The sequence below is a fragment of the Rhinoderma darwinii genome, chromosome 11, assembly GCF_050947455.1.
Source record: "Rhinoderma darwinii isolate aRhiDar2 chromosome 11, aRhiDar2.hap1, whole genome shotgun sequence".
Taxonomy (NCBI): Eukaryota; Metazoa; Chordata; class Amphibia; order Anura; family Rhinodermatidae; genus Rhinoderma; species Rhinoderma darwinii.
This window is the reverse complement of record NC_134697.1, coordinates 17,182,225-17,204,407: the sequence shown is the minus strand read 5'-3', so window position 1 is coordinate 17,204,407 and position 22,183 is coordinate 17,182,225. Positions and strand designations below refer to the sequence as shown.

The following is a 22,183-nucleotide window of genomic DNA, read 5'->3' as shown; positions in this document are numbered from 1 at the left end:
AGGAGCCTCCATCAACTTTTTTTTCTGGCTTTGCTCAGGATTGACATCCTGCTACTTTTTATGTTACTCCCTTGATGTGGCTTATCCTACATAAATACACCCATAATGCACATAAATATAGACACAGATAAAACATATACACTGATGTATCCTTCCTTACCTTTCCTCTTATCTCAACCTATCCTGAGATATCTGGCACGAGATGACCAGCTTTGAAAAAAAACATGATTTTGAGATACTCTGTCACGAGATGTCTATGCTATATGAGTCTATGTGTGGCCACCCAGTGGTTGTGATGTGAGTTGCAGCCTGTCAACGTTTTTGCTAGCATGTCGCGATATTGTATTAAAATAGTTTCATGATAAGTTGGAGTCTTTAACCAAATTCAAGCAAAGGTAAGAGTGGACACATCTGTACATACACGAACATACATATAGACAATAATAAACACACACACATACATATACAACCCCATTCCTTTCATACAGATTGCTTCATCAGTTTTCTGATGTGATGTTCAGAATATGTATCTGAAGGCTTTCCATATAGTAATAAGCAGGAAAATCCCACATCTGTCTCATAGTGCCACCGATATCTCACATCTGACAATTACTTTACTTCATCATTTAATTTCCAATTAGATTATTCTTTCTCATTAACTCCTTTATTAAAAGGTGACTAAGCTTTGGATCAGGTGTGTCTGTGGGGGGGTATGGGTAGGTGCCATAGTACACATAGGTGGGCAGCAGGCAACTCCTTGACCAATTGGCATCTTATATGTGAGATGGTCTGGTGCTAACTAATAAATAAGTGTTTGAAACTTTGCTTTCCCTCATTCCCCAGCGTGATCCTTCTCAGAATTCACTAGATTGGACTGGCTATAGGGTGGTATCTCAGGTGCCAAATCTAGAAAATTGGGTCTTAGTTTCTAATCTTTTGAATTTCATTTATTAAAAGGGATCAAATGGCCTTAGGGCTTGTCCACACGTAACGGAATTTCTACAGAAAATTTATGCAGCAATTCCGCAGAAACCGCACCATTTCCTGCATTTTTTACTGCAGAAAATGGTGCATTTTTTTTCATTGCTGGGAGATGGTGACATCTCCTCTGAAAAACGCAGCAATTCAGTCACTTTCCGCAGAAGGAATTGACGTGCTGCAGTACAAAAAATACGCACGGTAGGTGAATTTCTGCTCGAAAATTTTACGCAGTGTGTGGATGAGATTTGTTAAATCTCACCCACTCTGTGCCACTGTATTCTGCTGTATATTTTCCGTACGCAATGCCGGACGGAAGATACGCAGCATTTCCGTTACATGTGGACGAGCCCTTAAAATGAACGTGCACCTTTTAACACCTCTCTGTTTTATTTATATATTTATTTTTAAATATGTCTAACAATGAGTACCGATTAATTTCTTAATATATTTTTATAGTGGGTAAAGTTCCCTTTTTCTATTACGAAGCTCCAAATACCCAGCATAGACATAGGGGGGAGTTTATCAACTTTATCAAAGACTTTAATTGAAAAGTCATAAAAAGGCTTAAAAGTCGCAATTTGGTGAGCAACTTACCACTGTGGGCCTTTTTACACGTCCTCACCACTTTTGTGCACCACAGCGGCCTGACAAATTTATCATAATTTATGGCAGAAAACGAGCGCAAACTATAGTGGAAATCTATGACAGCTCCTAGTTGGCGTAGATTTTACTCTGTGTGGAGTAGAACAGTAGAATCCCGTGTTGGGCCTCGTACCTTGGATCCCTGATCTGGCTACACACCCATTTCCTCCTTTGGACAATTCTTTAAATAAATTAAAAAGAAGGGGAGCTAGTGAAGAGGAGCATTTTTTTTAATGTTATGTTGCATTGGGGGGGGGGGGGGAGGGAATGGATGGTGCATGACTGTGGTTATTGCACCACAATTATGGCCGGCGGGAAGTTGCATCAGATTTATAAAGAGGCATGCGCTTCTTAATAAATCTGTGCATCTTACTCCAGCGGAGTACAACAGTCTTACGCCTCATGCGTCAGTGATCCGAGTAAAGATAGAACATGTCCTATCTTTCCTCGGATCGGAGACTCGGATCATTTGTCACGGACCCTATTTACCTGCTAAAGTGAAGGGGTCCATGAAGACTATCGGGTGCCACTCGAATGCCGTCAAGAACGGCCCCGGTGGCATAACGGTCATGTGCATGAGGCGTTAGTAAATCTGCCCCAATAGAGATAAATGATAAAGTTATGGCTGCCTGCAGCCGCCACTAGGGGAAGCTTCGATAAAAAAAAAAAAAAATCTATCTGTATAATATATGTTTGCTTTCTTCAGTCAGTTGCTTCCATCTACAGGGAATCTATTGCTTATGATGAGTGCTTGTCACTAAATGTACTTAACCACTTAGATGCTGCAGTCGCTATTGATCGCAGCATCTAAAGAGTTAAAACAATTGACATGAGAGTTTTCTCCGATCCCATATGTTTCAGTAGAGTGCCAGCTGTATATATAGCTTCTGACTCCGTGCCGTCAGCGTGCCGGACATGTTCGGCATTTTGTGGGAAGCCTTTCCCGGCAATGATGTACATGTAAGTCAAATGTCGGGAAGGGGTCTAGGGAAGTTCTGATCGTACCCTGGATACAGTTTCCAATTGGATGTAAAATGAAATTTAAAGGCTGAGCATTGGTTTTTATTCAGCCCGTTCCACCAATAGTGCTATTGGCAGCTGCCTACCCCTCTTTCCTTTTCCCTGGCCCGAATAAGAAAAACAAGGTTACGCTGGTCCATCAGACTTCCAGAGGATCCACTGGTGGGTCCAGACTCTGACACAATAATGGGCCCCAAAGGTCCAGCAGAAGACAGTCCTATTTGTAAGTGACTTTGGAGCCAATCACTTGTCATCAGGGTTTATTTATTATGGGATGAATCAATTAAAAGTGGACGTATTCTGTATGGATGAACGGTGGTCCCTCAGCATTATTTACTCTGGTGGGCTTAAGGGACTTCAGTCCGACGCTGGTGGTAAAATAAGGATATACTGAAAAGGTTTTCTGCTATTAGAGCTCAGTCATACATAAAAGATATTAATGTAAGTTCCCAAATTCAATCATAATGAAGCTGAAGCCCAATCCATCACATGGGTCAATGGGCCGACAAAAAAAATGCACACATTGAAAAAAGTATATATTTGTTTATGAAACCACAAAGATTTCCAGCATATACTGTACATCAAAAATTACATACATTTTCCAGAGAGGACGTCATGGTGTTTATGTACAATGTCTTTATCTTATTATATAACATCAGTGTACCGCATGCTCCACAATTCCTGGCCAAACATGCAAAACAACCCATGGAAAAAATGGTTTCCTCATAACGTTATATCCATTAACCAACGGACCTCGAAGAATATTTTATGTCCGATGTGCAGAGACTTGGAAGATCTGGAGTCCTTTGGGATATGGCAGTTGGCAGGAGTTGCGTTTTTTGTGGTAACAAGTTAATTTAGAAGTTCCCCTGCCATCTGTTCAAGGTCTGAATAATTCAACAATTGTAGACATCAAGCGAAGAAAGTTCTACATCTTGATAAATAAGTGAGGTAATCTGTACAGTTAGTGCAACATGAAACATTCACATGATACAGCACAATTCAGATATTCGATACTTCGGATCTATCCCTTACATCTTATGAATATTTTTTTTTTTTAAATGTGCTTTTTAGAAAAAGACATGCAAATAATTAGTGTGGGAGTTCACTGGGAAAGTAACTGAACTATGGGTGGAAACAGAACATATCAAGTCACATACCTATAAAGTCACACATGGTGATAATCTTCTTATGTGCCCCTTTGTGAATGGTAGGAGCACGGTAGGGGAGGATACAGAGGATAGTCTATAGCAAAAATATATATATATCTAAATAGGTAGACATCCCTGTCTTCTGGTGCTGGTTCCATTACCTGCACAGACAGCCATAATGCTTTTTTTTTCTTTTCTATCATAGTACCTTGCTTGTGAGTAGCAAGGCGTATGAGGATGAGGAATTGGAACCTAAAACAGCTTTGCAGATGCTTTTCGTTTAAATCGTACACTTTGTTCTTGCAGCTCCCATGCACATTTATTTGGTGTCTCCATGGTAACAGACTACAAACAAACCCTGTGTGTGGATTGATGTTTGAATCATGTGTTACTCTCTTTTATATTACCCCCACTCTGCTTGTTAACCTGCAGATAGCAGTAGAGGAGGTAGATGAGTATCAGACTACACACAGGGTTTGTTTGTAGTCTGTAACCATGGAGACACCACATAAGTCTGTATAAGAGCTATAGACACACACAACGGTAGGAGACTCAAGACTGTTGGCAAAGTTGCTTCATTTTTTTTATGATAGATGTTTTAGAGTAATTGACAAGTAGATACAAATTGGTAGAATAGGTGACTGAGATACTAAGCTTGAAACAACAACCTCATATTCCAAGCTAGCGGAATGGTAGAACGAGTAAAGGAAACAATTGGAAGGTACCTGGCAAAGATGGCAGCCAGAATATCAGGGACATGGGTAGGCAACCTTGCGATAGTAATCACAACCATGAGACAGTACAAAAAAGTTGCCATTGTCAAGGTGGAGATTACCTTTAAGCCAGTTCTTTGAGAAATGTAAATGGCTTTGTCTGGTAATTATATGCTATTACATTACAATTGTCTTCATTGAGGAAATGGTTTTTACATTGAAATTCTACCCATAGTGGAGCTCACCATTAAACTCTATAAATCTCAAGGCTTCATCTAACCCTAAAATCAAACCCTGTATATTCTTTATAACATTTTGTACTCTTTACAAAATTGAAACATTATCTACAAATATCACTTTGAAATATGATATATACAAGTTGACTTTTTACAATGATAACTTAAGGCAAAACCATGTGATGAGGTTTAATGTCATGTTACAGGAAGCCAAACTAACTCAACTTCTACAGAGCTGATCTCAAGACCTCCTCGTCCGAGAAAGTGGGAAATGGGCCGTGTTTAGTGACTCTTATAGGAAACACCATCAAAACATTGTGTCCAACTTTAGGACTTTAAGCCTTAAAGAGGCTCTGTCACCACATTATAAGTGCACTATCTCCTACATAAGGAGATCGGCGCTATAATGTAGGTAACAGCAGTACTTTTTATTTAAAAAACAATCTATTTTTACCACGTTAGGAGCGATTTTAGATTTATGCTAATTCGTTTCTTAATGCCCAAGTGGGCGTTGTACAGAGGAGTGTATGATGCTGACCAATCAGTGACCAATCAGCGTCATGCACTTCTCTCCATTCATTTAGTCAGCGCATAGTGACACTGCGTTGTTCGCTATGTGTTGTCTTATACTGACACATTAACGATACTGAAGTGTTTAGACCGTGACTAGACATTCCTTCCAGCCGGGACGTGATGTCTATTCACATTCCCGATACTTCGGTAACGTTTCTGTGGTACTTACAGCAGAGCAAGCGTAATCTCGCGAGATCTCGCTGTAAATGACAGGTTACAGCGAGATTACGCTTTGCTCTGCTGTAAGTACCACAGAAACGTTAACGAAGTGTCGGGATTGTGAATAGACATCACGTCCTGGCTGGAAGGAATGTCTGTTCACTGTCTAAACACTTCAGTAACGTTAATATGTCAGTATAAGACAGCACATAGTGAACAACGCAGTGTCACTATGCGCTGAGTAAATGAATGGGGAGAAGTGTATGACGCTGATTGGTCACTGATTGGTCAGCGTCATACACTCCTCTGTACAACGCCCACTTGGTCTAAAGTAAAAACACACCCACTTGGGCATTAAGAAAGTAATTAGCATAAAGCTAAAATCGCTCTTAACATGGTGAAAATAGATCGTTTTTCTAAATAAAAAGCACTGCTGTCACCTACATTATAGCGCCCATCTCCTTATGTGGGAGATAGGGCATTTATAATGTGGTGACAGAGGCTCTTTAATCAACACTTTAAAGGTATTTTATGAGATTGGGAAACAGAAACATTGCCACTCTTGCCTATGTGCCGTGTCCGGTATTGCAGCTGTTCCTCTCCTCTAATCTCATACAACCCCCTTAAGGAGAAACTGTTTTAGAAAATAGAACCCCTTTAGAATATTTATTAAAATAAATGGGAGTTAGTGAAACCTTCGAGAGTTGTCACTCCATAGGCTTTCATAAATGGTTCATTTTTATGACATGGTCAACTTACGTGAGGGGCCACATATCCTCTTGTAAAGGAGAATGGGACTCTTCTTCCTCTACATTGGTAATGATGTCCATTGATGAAACTTTTTGGACCCATCTGATTGACTTATCGTGAAAGTCGAGTTGGAAAACCCATTTATTGTTAGATGGGTCTCATCACCATGATATATAATGATACAGCACACTTTAAAGTCGGGTAACTGCTTGATCCAGTTGTGAAAAAAAAACCTCATGGAAGCCATTGTGAAAAATGTTTCTTAAGAACCAGGTATTAGTTCAGGCAGGATGTAAAGAACATAAATGCTTTGTGATTGTTGCTCATGGCTCAGGTTAGTCAGTGGTAAAAAAAATGTTTTATTGTGTTAATATTTCCTACTTAGTCCTGCTATCAATAATTTCTTAAGAGCCTAGAACCTTGTGCTCTGATATCTCAGTCTTCTTATTTCAGAAAGACCATCGTCTCGGCAGTACAAGTCCCCACAGGGACTCTCTGCCAGTCATCGGGCACGACTGGCTACTCCGGCACTGCTGGTAGTGCTGCTGCTTCCACTGCTGCTGCTGCTGCCGCTACTGCATCTGTCTTCATAGATGGAGATTTCAATCTTTGTTATCAAGGTCAAGGGAAATAATTCCATTGTCTTTCCAGGCAAACATGTAGGGTTATCGCCACTTACCTTATATTGGAATGTATCATTCATCTTGCACAAAAACACAAACTTCTAATAACTGGAACACGGTGTAGGGGATTGGAGGTGGGAGACTAAGGGTATGTTCACACGGCGGGGGTCCGTAACGGCTGAAATTACGGGGATGTTTCAGCCTGAAAACATCCCCGTAATTTCAGCCGTACCGGCATGTGCAGGCGCTTGAACGCCGCGTCAATTACGGCCGTAATTAGCGCTGCTATTCATTGGAGTCAATGAATAGCGGCTCCAATTACGGCCAAAGAAGTGACAGGTCACTTCTTTGACGCGGGCGTCTAGTTACGCGCCGTCATTTGACAGCGGCGCGTAAATATACGCCTCGTGTGAACAGACAAACGTCTGCCCATTGCTTTCAATGGGCAGATGTTTGTCAGCGCTATTGAGGCGCTATTTTCAGACGTAATTCGGGGCCAAAACGCCCGAATTACGTCCGTAAATAGGCCGTGTGAACATACCCTTACTATTAAAGGGATTGTCCTCTTTGGACAATATCTCTTTTTTAGTATTATACCACAAGAATCACTGCTCGGACCCCCAGTATTTAGCTGTAATCAGGGAAACCTGGCGGCAAGTGTTCCATTTCGTTATAGTGCCGCCATGCGGGAAATATAATTACATAGTTGATAAGGTTGAAAAAAGACACAGGTCCATCACGTCCAGCCTATAATCCTACCATGTTGATCCAGAGAAAGGCAAAGCCCCCATGAGGTTGATGCCAATTGCCTCATTAGGGAAAAAATTCCTCCCCAACTCCAATTATGTAAATTAGAATAAATCCCTGGATCAACGTCCTATCCCTAGAATCTAGTACTCGTAACCTGCAATATTAGATTTCTCAAGAAAGGCATCAAGGCCCTTCTTGAACTTGGTTAAGGAATCAACCATCACAACTTCCTGTGGCAGAGAGTTCCATAATCTCACTGCTCTTACAGTAAAGAATCCCCGTCTGTGATGATTGTGAAACCTTATTCCCTCTAGATGTAGAGGATGCCCCCTTGTCATTGTCACAGGCCTAGGTATAAAAAGATCATTAGAAAGATCTCTGTACCGTCCAGTCATATATTTGTACATTGTAATTAGATCGCCCCTAAGCCGTCTTTTTTCTAAACTGAATAGCCCCAAGTTTAATGACCTTTCTTGTTACTGCAATCCACCCATTCCCTTAATTACCTTGTTTGCCCTTCTTTGCACCCGTTCTAGTTCAGTCATGCCCTTCTTATACACAGGTGCCCAAATTGTACACAATATTCCATATGTTGTCTGACTAGAGATTTGTATAGAGACAAAACTATGTTCTAGTCACGAGTATATATGCCTCTTTTGATGAATCCCATGTCTTTATTTGCCTTGGCAACAGCTACCTGCCACTGGTTACTAAAAGTAAATGTAATATCCACCAATATCCCCAAATCATTTTCAGTAGTAGTTTTATCCAGTGTTTTACCATTTAATGCATAATTGTAAAATTTGTTTTCTCAACCCGAGTGCAGGGCCGGCCTTAGGTTGCATGGCACTCTCTGCGGGACTCTCTTTTGCTGCCCTCCACAAACCAAAAATGAATCACATATATAGACACACACATACTGGAACATATTTACAGTACCTACATAAAGGCAGATATTTAGACAAACAGGAAAAAAAAAAAAAAAAAAAATTATATATATATATATATATATATATATATATCAAGCACCTCCAAACTGGAGATACACTTTGAAAAGATTATTTCTATTAATTAATTGGCATGAATTGGTTAAAGTTTTATAGATTACCATATATGAAAATGTGGTGTTTCCTTTAAGGGGCAGCATAGTATATAAGGGGCAGCTTAGTATATAAGGGGCAGCTTAGTATATAAGGGGCAACATAGTATATAGGGGGCAGCATAGTATATAAGGGGTAGCCTAGTATATAAAGGGCAACATACTATATAAGGGGAAGCATAGTATATAAGGGGAAGCATAGTATATAAGGGGCAGCATAGTATATAAGGGGCAGCATAGTATATAAGGGGCAGCATAGTATATAAGGGGAAGCATAGTATATAAGGGGCAGCATAGTATATAGGGGCAGCATAGTATATAAGGGGCAACATAGTATATAGGGGCAGAAAAAATCCTCCAGCTCACCAGTGTTGCGTCTCCATTTAGACAGCGCCCGGATCCCCGCGATGGCTCGTGTCCTTAGTCATGGCATGACTATGGACAAGAGCTGTGTCTGATACGTGTAGGCGAACTATCAATACAAACCACCTCTTTTTGCGGCTCAATATTTTAAACTTGTTTACAAATAAAACCAGAACACCGTTTCCTTTTAAAGCTTTATCAGCACAGGATCAAATCTCCTTTTGTTTCTCTATATAGGGGCAGCCTAATATATAGGAGCATCATAGTATTTAAAGGGCAGCATAGTATATAAGGGGCAGCATAGTATATAGTGGCATCATAGTATATAAGAAGCAGCATAGTATATAGGGGCAGCATAGTATTTAAGGGGCAGCATAGTATATAGGGGCAGCATAGTATTTAAGGGGCAGCATAGTATATAAGGGGCAGCATAGTATATAGGGGGCAACATAGTATATAGGGGCAGCACAGATATCTTCAGTATTAAAGTAGAACAAATAAAATGAACACACACTTACAAAGAGACATATATACACATGCAGACACATACATACTGGAACATATACACACAGAGACACTTACCATCTCTCCTTGCTCACAGGCTCACAAGTTTCTTGCAGGACGGGCTTTGGGCGGAGCTTCCTCCTCTGCTCTTGCTCCTCGGCTCTTGTTTACTCCGTGTGTGTAACTATGAGCAGAGCACAGAGTAGAAGCAGAGCCCAGTGGCGCCCCCTACATGCTAGGATGGTGCAGCGCCCTGTGCACTTGCACAGGTCGCACACCCCTAAGGCCAGCACTGCCCAAGTGCATAACCTTACATTTATCCACGTTAAACTTAATTTGCCATTCCTCTGCCCAAACCTCCAGCTTCAACAAATCCCTCTGTAGTATTATTTTATCCTCCTCTGTGTTGATTACTTTCCAGAGCTTAGTATCATCTGCAAATACTGAAATTATACTCTGTAAACCCTCTACAAGGTCATTAAGAAACATATTAAAAAGAAGAGGACCCAATATTGCCCCCTGTGGAACCCCACTGGTAACACTGACCCATTCTGAGGCTGTACCATTAATAACCACCCTCTGTTTTCTATTACTGAAGCATTGCCAAATGAAGCATCACACAATTGTTATTGAAATCAATGGGCTGTACATGTAATGCATGGACGTGCCAGGTCCTTCAGTGTGAGAGTAGATGTGGATCCTAGACCCCTCCTCTACTAACTGAGAATTCCCTAAAAAGTTATTTAAAAAAGTTTTCTAAACCAAAAAAAGCCCATTAAGAAGAAAGCCAAGACTAAAGCTAATTCTAAATGATGACTTGAGCTTTGCTTTGTCCTGACTTTACACAAGTGAAGCTAATTTTGCGCAATTATAAATTGTGCATTTTTTTCTTCTTAGATGAAAGTCATGTTACCTTTATATCACTGTCAATAAAGATGACAATTTCCACTACGGTATGAACTATCGTGCAACTCAATGTAATGCGCAACATTGGCCTGGTCGTACTGTCATAATTTCCCTGGAGCCTAGATGTTTACATTTGTAGCCTTCTGAAATGAGGAGCACCCCAAATATTATATTATAATAAGAAGCACATGAGACTCAGTATTTGGAATGGGACACCCATTTCATCCAGAGTTGAGATGATCAATGCACACTATTGACTTGTCTTAACACAGTGCCCAAAACAATGCCCAAAATAAAAAATTCAGCCCAACACCCAAAATAATACATTCAGCTGTGCCCAAAATAATAAATTCTGCCTTGCTTCATTTCTGTACTATTATTGCTTGTTCCATTTTTCACATGTCAATAGGTCGGATTATTTTGGATTTTTCCTGGAGTAAGGCCCCTCTCCCATCTCCTAGTCTTACTTATCTTGATTCCAACATTTTAAAGATCCCTGGTGTTCCATTTCCCACCATTATATGAAAAATGAATGTAATTGTCATGTTTCCCCCTGGTGTTGGCATATGAAATAATCCCTCATGAGCTAACAACAAAAGTCATTTTTATGCTGACTCTATAGTGTCTCATGAACTCTCAGTAGCCATGTGCAATTTTCTACCTAGTGCCTGAGATTTCCCAAAAAGTAGACAAAGGCCTCTTGCACGTGACAGAACTGTGTGCATGAAGCTGTTATGGGGCACATGGAGTTCCAAGGGTTCCAGATATTGGAGCCGTAGGTACTCCATGTGTGACGTTTCTGTACAACATTGCATTGTGGAGGTATTCTTCTCTAGAAGAATTGTCTCCATTTTATGACATCTGAAGAAGCATACCGACAAAAAAGAAAAACTTTGTATGTCCTTGTGCCCATGTGGAATGGGAGGTAAATGGAGGAACTGTATGTCCCCAAAGACTTCCATCTGTGCCATACTACAGATTCGTACAACTCCAAGCTTGTATGGAGATGTGCAGTCATATGGTCCCTAAAGGTAAGCGAGGGAAAGGGCAGTTTCCGTTTTTGCCAACGTTACACCACAAAAAGGCAAATCCTCATTCATTCTCTAAGTATCTCATAGAAACTTTATTAATGACTTTACTAACATATGGAAGGAAATCACTCAACAATTTCCACTGTTCAAGGAAAAAAATAACATAGAGAATATTAAATACAAAAAGATCACATTGTTTATACGGGGAGCTATGAGTAAGAAATAGAGCTGATAAACGTGGTGAGATTACACATTCATCCATGAGACTCGTGTATAATTGAAACAATAGAGTGATATTGAATTTTCACATACGCTTCCAAGTACGAGAGGGAAATGGAACAACAAACCGCAACCAAGAAGCAATAAAAGTTCACTGGAAGTTCATAGGTAAATTAGGAGAAGACCTAAGAGCTATTGAGGGTTAAGAACAGCGTTGGTTATCAGCGTTCCTGATCTCAGTATCTTTATAAATTAATGCTTTGGAGTAAACAGTTTTAAGGAGAGATCAAGTTATTGAGGAACATTTCCCCTAAAAATTACCTGGAAATATCCGTTAATGTCCTCTGGAGTGAAATCATATGATATTCTCTTCGACCCTTGGTCTCCTACACAGCTGGGTGACCACAACTAATGGAAGCCATTACTGTGCTCGTATATGACCCCTTATTCTAGAGACCCTAAAATGCGTGTATCTGTCTTGTCATGCTGAGATATAGTCATTTAGGTTTAGTCAGAAGTTGTGTGACTACTGATGTGGTCAATGTAATGGCGCCTGCCAATGATTGTTACTAAGCATCTACTATTTACATAGGAGACCAAGATAACGTGAAATTTAATGCTCTCAACAATATTGGAGACCCTGACATTATTTCATATGTGAATTGTAGTAACATACACTGGTTCCGGACTCTATGTTCTCTCTCCGACTATGCCCCAGATGTCTTATTTTGAACCTTCTGCTGCCTATTCTTTTTTCCCCAATATCCATACTCCTTAGATATCTACCAATATCCTGACTGCATTTTATCGAAAGGCTAATATGACTCCATCAACCAGTCAGTGGACTAATAACATAGATCCCATTTATAGATTGGAAGGTATCCAGGTTCCACGCCACTGTCATCTCCATATGGTCCCCCTGGGCCAGATACAAGGAGGTTTCAACCTAACTTGCCTACTCACATATATCAACAAGAAGCCTCCATAAAGTGTTGGACTAGCCTACTAGAGAACCAGTCAACCATCTGGTGCTCTCTGGTTCTTACATAGTGATGGGCCCAAAACCTCCAGCTGAAGACAACCTCATTTTAGGTTGACTTGGAACCAATTTGCATGGAGATAATTCAGAAATAACCTACTAGAATTTTTTTTAATGATATGCAGTTAAATGTGGCCATTCACGTGATCGCAATAAATGATGGTGGGCCCTCAGAATCATTTCCTCTGGTGGACTCAAGGTACTCGTGTGTGTGATCCAATACTATACTAAAATCCCACCACCTTCTCCCTAGCTTGTATGTTATGATCCAGGTCATACCCAAACACAAAAAAATATTCCTCTACCCTTGGATCATAGTAAATGTATAAATATTTGAGTATTGCCTATACTGTATATACAGAAGATTTTGTTTATTTGGCTTTTCTGGCTTCTTAATTTTTTATTTTCTTTGTAATTAACATTAGAGCTGTATTCTCTGAAGTACGATCACATGAATATGTCTCATTACCTATCTTTGGCCGACACGTATGTTGTACGTCACTGTAACTCAGTATGATAGATACTTGGCCGTAACCTAACAAAAGTAAATTTTGAAATAAACATGAAAACTCAAAATTGAACTTCATACAAAAGGACAACTTTTTTATTTTATTTTTGATTTTAAAAGGAATTCCCCAATTATATTACATCAACTCTATCGTATTAGATATAAAGTCGTTCGAAATAGCTTACAAATAGAGGACTCACCTAACACAGAGCATGAAGAAAGATTTCTTGTGTAAAGGATACAACACGCATCCCCCGCTCTACCGGGTCAGTAATTAAGAGGCCCCGGGGAGCATATATCTTTTCATTCTGCTCCTGGATGTATTTGGAGATTTTCTTCAACACCTTCAATATTAAAGCAGAGATTAGTCAAGCAATATACCGATGGTTCTGTATTTAAGAGACTGCAATAGACAAGCATTACAATGAGTTCCTGAATGGCAGATCTTGTAGGTTACCTGGGGGGATGTGACACTATCTTACTGAACAATAGCCACCCACGGAGCTTATTTATAGGCCAAGCATTTCCAGTCAAGTCATGTATTGTTCTTACATTGTATAAAATTCAGCAGCAATGGGGACTTAAGACATTGGGAAGGTCCCGAAGCCCCCCCTACCTTGCTGCAATTCTACCTATTCAGTCGCCCATTATCAACGTCTTTCTTTTGTCTTCAAGATCTGGGAACCTGTCCAGATTCAGATGTTACTAGTGCTCTTCACTGTATAGAGCCTTCCCGGCCGCTCTATCAATGGGGCTTCTGGGAGCTCTACGGTGAGTCTTAAGATGAATGTGGGGGACACACACTGTGCCAATTAAAAAATATAGTAGTAACGATAAAACTACAAACAAATCTCAGTTTCAAAGAGCAGGAAGCTAAAAGGATTTTGTACATTATGAGAAAAGAGCACATAAAATTCTAGATTTCTCCTAACGATTGTATTAATATCAACGTAAAGTTACAACAAATTAGTTGTGAAATCAATTGATTCTTAATTCCCAGAAAATAAAAAAATGTTCAAAAAGGGGTAAAAGGTTTAAGGTGTTTTCCAAACTTCCAAAATGGGCCAACATGGTAAAAATTTCTAATAAACTTGGCTATATGTGACATCACTACTGCGGTAATTTGCTATCATGGTCACATGGCGACTTCCAACATAATGTGCAAGCAGTGGGGGACTTTAGTGAGTGAGAACTGCTCCAGATTTTAAAGGTTAGCGTACTAGAAAACAATTTTTACTATGTTGGGCCATTTCAAAGCAATTTTTATGTGGTTGAAAAACCTCGGGCAGTTCCCCACCCTTAGGAATAAATTAAGCAATCAGGTTTACCTTGGATGAGTAAGTATATCCATACCTTCATAGAGGATGTAGCAGTATCTGGAATCCTGTCCAGATTCAGATCTATAAATCGGGATTCTGGAGCTCCCTGGCAAGTCTTAAAAATGATGTGGGAATACACTCATGAAGTGTTATATGGTAGGGGAGCCCTGTTACAGATTTGGCATTGGGACCCAGGGGCTATAGCTACACCCCTGGTCAGGAGTTAAGGTCCTGATCACACTTGCGCCATGATTTCCATTTTTACAGGAGCATTGACGGATATGACGGATCCATTTATTCTCTATTGATTTATAATGGATCAGTCGTGTATCCATTTGGTATCATTTTTTATTATTTTTTTTGCTTGATACAATACTGCAGCGTGCTACGCCATTCTAACTGTCAGAAAGCAACTGAGGCCGGATGGAAAATGACTAATGGAGGTGTGAACCGAACCTAAGGCTTTATTCACATCTGCATCAGAGGCTCCTTAAGGAGCCTCGTTGCAGATCCAGTCAAAAATGCCAGACAAAATTTTGTCCGGTAAAACAACGGACACAGTTACAGATCTAAAGTTAATGGGTTCTATCGGGAGCCGTTGGTGTCCCTCATGAAATAGATCCGGTGCTTCGGGTATTTTCGTTGTTCGGCTCCTATCACAGAGCACAACAATGGAAACACTGAACATATATGCGAACAAAGCCTTATACATATATTTCCTCACACAGATATATATATATACATATATATATATATATATATATATATATATATATATATATACACATATACATCAATTCACACAAATGTATGCACACAGATACACACATATTGTACATATTTACATATGCACATAGATACGTGTTCAACTATACTCTAACTATACAGATGTGTCCACCCTTACCTTTGCTTAAATTTGGTTAAGGACTCCAATTTCAGATTAAACAATTTCAGTACAATATCGCGACATGCTAGCAAAACCATTGACAGGGTGCAACTCGCATCACAACCACTGGGTGGCCACACATAAAAATACTATTTTTCAAAGTCAATTTGCTCCATACATCTCAGAATATCCTGAGATATGAGGAAAGGTAAGGAAGAACACATCTGCATGTCAACATTGCAGTATCGATTAAGTCATATATATATATATATATATATATATATATATATATATATATATATTACATGCCAGTGTGACCACTAATGGCCTTATAGCTGCTGACTCTGATTCTACAGCTGTTGTGGACATTATTATGTACAATAACATGAATATTATATAGGGTTATACAAGAGAACTTTGTGGGGAAATTTGACAAAATTTTTATGAATCAGAATAAGGGCTTATTCAAACAAGCGAGTGTAAAATCGGATGTGAAATACTGCCGTCTTTCACATCACAGTCGCACCCATGCAGAACCCGTTTTCACGGATCCTTCATAGACTTGAGTCTATTAAGGGATCCGGGAAAATTGAGAAAATTAGGACGTCCTATTTTTCAACGGGCCCCTCACACGGTCCGTTAAAACAACGACCTTGTGAACAGCCTACATAGAAATACATGCAGCCGTGTGACGGCCGTTAAAAAAGTCCATCACACAGATTATTTATACGTTCGTCTAAATAAGCCCTAAGTGCGACCTTTATTATATTATGTTGATTTATTGCATATAACACTAGGCTCTCATTATAATATAAAAATATTCAGTGCAGTAGCAAAACTGAATGGTCTGTTGTCCAAGGGGCTGTAAAAAGGGACCATGAGTCCCCTTGTCACAAAAAGTAACTTTTTTCAGTATCAACCAGGGCCGAAGTGGGAATAGAATCTGCTGGGAAATTAATTTCCAATGTACAAAGGTTGAGTTTGCTTTGGACATCTGCCCAGATCGACAGTGTGATATAAAGAGATTGGGCAATTATCCCCCCGAAGCTTAGCCTGCTGAGTGGCTGCATGTTGAAACAACCTTTCCCAAGCATATGAAGGAAGGATTAAATCTGCTCACCAAGAAATAGACAGATAATAATGTGAAATACCAAGTCTGACGTGTGACTCCATCCTGTTCTCAAAAGTTTAGTTGTGTCGATCTTGGACCGAGTTCAAAGCTGTAATGCTGCACGGAGACTCGGTGACTCTTTGCAAATTCAAATCCTATTTTATACAAGTGGACTGTCCTTCAGGAAAGAGTCCAAATATAACCCAATTTCCCACCAACAACTTCCTCTCATGTAATTCAGTTCAGCTTAGAAGATACGGCAAAACAAAATGGAACGTTACAGCCTAAAAACTTGGCAGCGCGGGCGGATATTGATATGGATAGAACATGAGAACATGATAATCCTTTTTATCTTTAGTCCACTAGATCCAGTCTGCTGGAAATCTTAATGTAAAAGTCTACGGAACGTATTGAGCTGGAATTTTCTAATTCTTCTATAAGGTAATGTGGAAATGGAATCAACAAATTGGAAAAATCTAAAATATTTTTTTTTTCAATGTATTTCTGTTCTACGCTTTACACAAAATTATATTTGGGAGTTGTAGTTTCTTACCAAATTGTGGCCCACTGCCTGAGGGACCTTTTACGCCAATTATCGGGCAAACGAGAGTTCACAAAACGCTCGTTCCTGATGATTTCCCTTTGTAAACAGGTCAACGATCAGCCGATGAACGAGCAAACGCCCGTTCATCGGCTGATTGTCTACTTTACGCAGCCTAAAATATTATCATAGTCGGCAACACATCTCCCTGTCTAAATGGATGCGCTTCCGACATGATGGAAATGCATGGCGACGAGTCATCGGAGTAACCGGCGCTCATCCCCATACATTACTGATACTAGCTTCTTGTGAAAGGAGCAAACGAGCGCCGATCAACGAGCTGTCTCGTCAGGCCATGTAATAGGACCTTTAGAGAAGCATCTTGTTTGCCGGCTCGGTCTCCTTTGCTTCTGTCCGCACAGATCTTAAGAGGCTCTGTCACCAGATTTTGCAACCCCTATCTGCTATTGCAGCAGATCGGCACTGCAATGTAGATTACAGTAACGTTTTTATTTTTAAAAAACGAGCATTTTTGGCCAAGTTATGACCATTTTCGTATTTATGCAAATGAGGCTTGCAAAAGTCCAAGTGGGCGTGTTTAAAAGTAAAAGTACAACTGGGCGTGTATTATGTGCGTACGTCGGGGCGTGTTTACTACTTTTACTAGCTGGGCGTTGTGCATAGAAGTGTCATCCACTTCTCTTCACAACACCCAGCTTCTGGCAGTGCAGACACAGCCGTGTTCTCCAGAGATCACGCTGTGACGTCACTCACAGGTCCTGCATCGTGTCGGCACCAGAGGCTACAGATGATTCTGCAGCAGCATCGGCGTTTGCAGGTAAGTCGATGTAGCTACTTACCTGCAAATGCTGATGCTGCTGCAGAATCAACTGTAGCCTCTGGTGCCGACACGATGCAGGACCTGTGAGTGACGTCACAGTGCTGCACTGCCAGAAGCTGGGCGTTGTGAAGAGAAGAGGATGTTACTTCTCATCAGAAAGCCCAGCTAGTAAAAGTAGTAAACACGCCCCGATGTACGCACATAATACACGCCCAGTTGTACTTTTACTTTTCAACACGCCCAGTTGTACTTTTGCAAGCCTCATTTGCATAAATACGAAAATGGTCATAACTTGGCCAAAAATGCTCGTTTTTTAAAAATAAAACCGTTACTGTAATCTACATTGCAGCGCCGATCTGCTGCAATAGCAGATAGGGGCTGCAAAATCTGGTGACAGAGCCTCTTTAATGTCCCACAGTTATCAATCAGTTTGGTGTCAAATGCACCTTTTTAACGCGCATCAAAATTGTGCAATTTTTTGGGCGACTGTGCTCCTCACTCCCCAAATTAGACACTGAGGATTAAAGTGGGCATAGTTTCCCAGAATACATAGTTCAGGCCAAAATTATTAAGCGGAGTGAGGAGAAATGGCACAAAATTATGGCGCCGCTCGTATAGCGTCAAATTCACCTTTTAATAAATTTGGCATAGGTCTCACCAGCTACACTCTCCACATTTACTGGAGTACAGTATGCCATTATAAGTAAATGTGGGCCATTGAGCGCTGTGTATAGAATACAGGAAAGGGCAATGCCCTTACCTCTATTGGACCCGAAGATTACGTGATCACCGATTGCCCTCTGTATGGCAGAGTCGCTGGGTTTAACCAATAAAAATCAGCTCTGCCTGTGACTAATGTCACCAAAAGGTTTCTGCTGTATTGTAAAAAAAATAATAATATGATGCTTAAATGTTCCACAAGGGTCTTTTATGACTTCTGGGGGGGGGGGGGGCACATGGTGTAAAATATAATGAATTAAAAAATAAATATTAAGAAAAAAATGCCGTGGTCTGGTCTGAAACCATACATTATACATCAAGTTACCATTTCAATTCCTTATTTTATTATAACCTTTGCCTATTAAGGAGGTTTTCCTACTTAAATAAAATATTATACCCACCGGCAGGCACCAAGTCATAAAAAATAACAAACAGTAATGTACCCACATATTACATTCCTATGCCACATGACCACGTAGCCAATTGATGGCCACAGCAGTAATTTGGGGAACCAAGGTACTGGTGGCGTTGGAAAAGCATGAAATTTGAAAGTAGAGTACATTGTTACGTTTAGTGATTTGGAGGCTTCTGTATTGAATAAAGGTTTTAAAAAACTCCTTAAAACATAAAAAAGAAATAAAAAATTGAAAAAAAGTTTGGATACTGTAAAAAAGTTAAACCACCTTCATAAAATGCTGAAAGGTGTTTGCGCATTTTGGACCAAAACACTCTGGTCATAAAGAGGTTACTGAATAAAGCCAAACATAGGGTCCGCTATTGCTTCTAGGGGATAATACTGAGACATCACATGGCGGCACATATATATGAACCTTTTATGTCTCCACATTCCGCCTTACGTATATTGTAGCTACTTACAACTTAGTCGTCACATAACACAACTTTTTGTATAATAGCCATAAATATTATCACTCATACTATGGGACAATACAGAACCAATGGAATCATTTACCTTCTCATAATGTGTCTCCATGCAGAGGAAGATGAAATAGGCAGTGGCACATGCCAAGCACCCCTCGAGGTAGGAGCTGCCTCCAATCTTCTCGGCTTCCATGTAATACATATTGAGAGTCTTCACTGTCTCTTCAAACAGCTGCTTCTCAATCTAAAGGAGAGGTAAAAAAAAAAAAAAAAGGATCACCGTTATTATTCCAATTACTATATAATAGTTTACTGCAGATCAACCAAAGTATTTACACACCTGAAAAAGAAAATCTCCACCTTTTAACACAAAGCTGTTTTAGGTCCAAAATTCTGTGCTAATTATTTTTTTAATACATCTTTTTTTAATGGTCAGAGCTTAGTTTTTCTTATACAGAGCTCCTCTAGGGGGAGCTTAGTAGCTTATTACATACTGTTATACATATTGAACTGAATAATAACACAGTATGCAGTAAGTAAGCTACTGAGCTCCCCCTAGTGGTGGCTGCAGGTAGCCTTGAGTTTATGAGTATGCAGGGGATTTAAAGCTCTGACCGTTACAACAATATTTTAGAAAACTAATCTGTACAGAATTTTTAACTTATTTAGGTAAAAAAGAAAATGGTATTTGAGGGCGAACATTCATTTTAAAATAGATCTACGGTTCAATGACTTTTTATTAGTAGAATAGCTATTTCCTAATCTACTGCTATTATCAGAATCACTCCCTTTGCAAACAGGAGTAATCCAATATTAACCCATATTTTCCCCTGTGGGCAGGGGCCATCAGCTGAATCCCGGAGCTATTAACTATGTCTTGAACTTATGCTTCTCTCTGCTTCCCTTCACACAGCCATAAAGCTGAACTATAATATTCTTTCTTCCTGCAGCCACCACTAGGGGAGGATACTGATGACAGGTTTATATAACCCAAATTGAACTCTAAGATTAATCTGTCTTCAGAAAGCTCATAAGCTCCCCCTAGTGGTTGTTGCAAGCGAGAGAATTTTAACGTTTAAAGGGGTTTTTCATGACTTTTATATGGATGGACTATCTTTAGGATAGGCCATCAAAATCAGATAAGTGGGGGTCCGACAACCTGCACACACACAATCAGCTGATTGAAGGGGTCGTGGTGCTCCGGAGAGCGCTACGTCACCCTTCATTGCTAGCAGGCCCAGCTTGGTAAATCTGAAAGTGGCTGTTTCTGGTATTGCAGCTCAGTGCCATTTACTTGAATGGGACTGAGCTATCAAGAGCTGCAGTACCAGGCACAGTCACTACAGAATATACACAGCTGTACGTGTTCGCAATGACGGGTGAAGCTGTCCCCTGGCCCCATTCAATCAGCTGATCGGTGGGGTGCTGAGAGTTGGTCCCCCACTAATCTGATATCCTAAAGATAGGTCATTAATTAAAAAAAAAAAAGTAATGGACAACCCCTTTAACTGTATGGCTATGTAAAGAAAAGCAGGAAATTTGGGGCTCTGTATCCGAAAAACAGAGCTCTGATCCCCTATAAAAAATATATATTATGAAATTAATTGAAAAAAAAAATTAAACAAAATGCACAATTTAGGAGTTGTCCCCCAAAAAGAATCACTTTTATGAAGTTTTTTTTCCATTTTAATGGACAAAGATCACACATATGGGGCCACTACTTCCATAATGGTTGGCACCGCAACTAGCCCCCCTCTAAGGATCAATGTTAATTCAGTCACCCCCAACTGTCTGACTTTTATGACACAGGTGACGGGTATAGATGAGCAAATCAATTCTACACTAATCTAAATTATTACGAATTTAGCGAATCCAAAACTTTTCGGATTTGTCCTGCATGAATCGCTCAAAATGGTTGCTGCCATTTTTACAGATCAGAAGAAGACAAGAAAACAGAGAAGAAGGATCACATGACATTAGGTGGCAACCTGGTGGGCTTACGTATAATGCCTTGCGGCCAGCCCTCCACCTAACACAGCCAATCATAGGGGGAAAAGGGGTGAATCACTGATCACTCATTAGATGACCGTCATATGAGTCATAGCCACTATAAACAGCCCATCCAGGAAATGCTGCTGCTTTGTGGAGATACAGATAGGAGAGAGAGGACGTCAGACAGAGAGAGAGTGAGAAGTAGTAAAACACAGAATACAGATAGATAGTGGATTAGTGTCAGTGAGTGTGTTTCATAATGAGAAGAGATGCATAGTTAGATTTACAATAATTTGATACGGGATAGATTTTAGAGAGAACTTCAGTTAGTGTGTTAGTTTGCAGGACTGGCAGCCATTGCTGTGAGTGAGTGCTGCTGCAGCTATACAATTCTTACATTAATTTGTGAATCACAAATCTTCATCATATCATTCACAAATATTTTTCAATAATATTAATCCTGGTTTACCCATAGTTATAGATGTTGCTGTCACTTTGACATTACTAATGCTGTATTGGCGTCAAAGAGCTTGAAACTGGATGAATACAATTCTAGAAGACCTCAGGGTGTCATACATGACTTTTCAGGTCAAACTTAGCACTTTTGATTTGCGAAGGAATTTATTT

General features: G+C 40.0%; 1 protein-coding gene across 2 annotated transcripts in view; it reads right to left on the bottom strand.

Annotated features, from left to right (window-relative positions):
- Positions 1-5,957: 5,957 nt before the first annotated feature.
- GOLGA7B (golgin A7 family member B) overlaps positions 5,958-22,183 on the bottom strand; it is a 102,524-nt gene continuing 86,298 nt past the window's right edge. For both annotated transcript variants that reach the window (XM_075843066.1, XM_075843065.1), the window contains exons 3-5: positions 19,656-19,808; positions 13,510-13,611; positions 5,958-6,832 (exon numbers count right to left, since the gene is read on the bottom strand). In XM_075843066.1, coding sequence (XP_075699181.1) covers positions 6,728-6,832; positions 13,510-13,611; positions 19,656-19,808 — 360 coding nt within the window. In that variant the 3' untranslated portion in view covers positions 5,958-6,727. The remainder of the gene's footprint in view (positions 6,833-13,509; positions 13,612-19,655; positions 19,809-22,183) is intronic.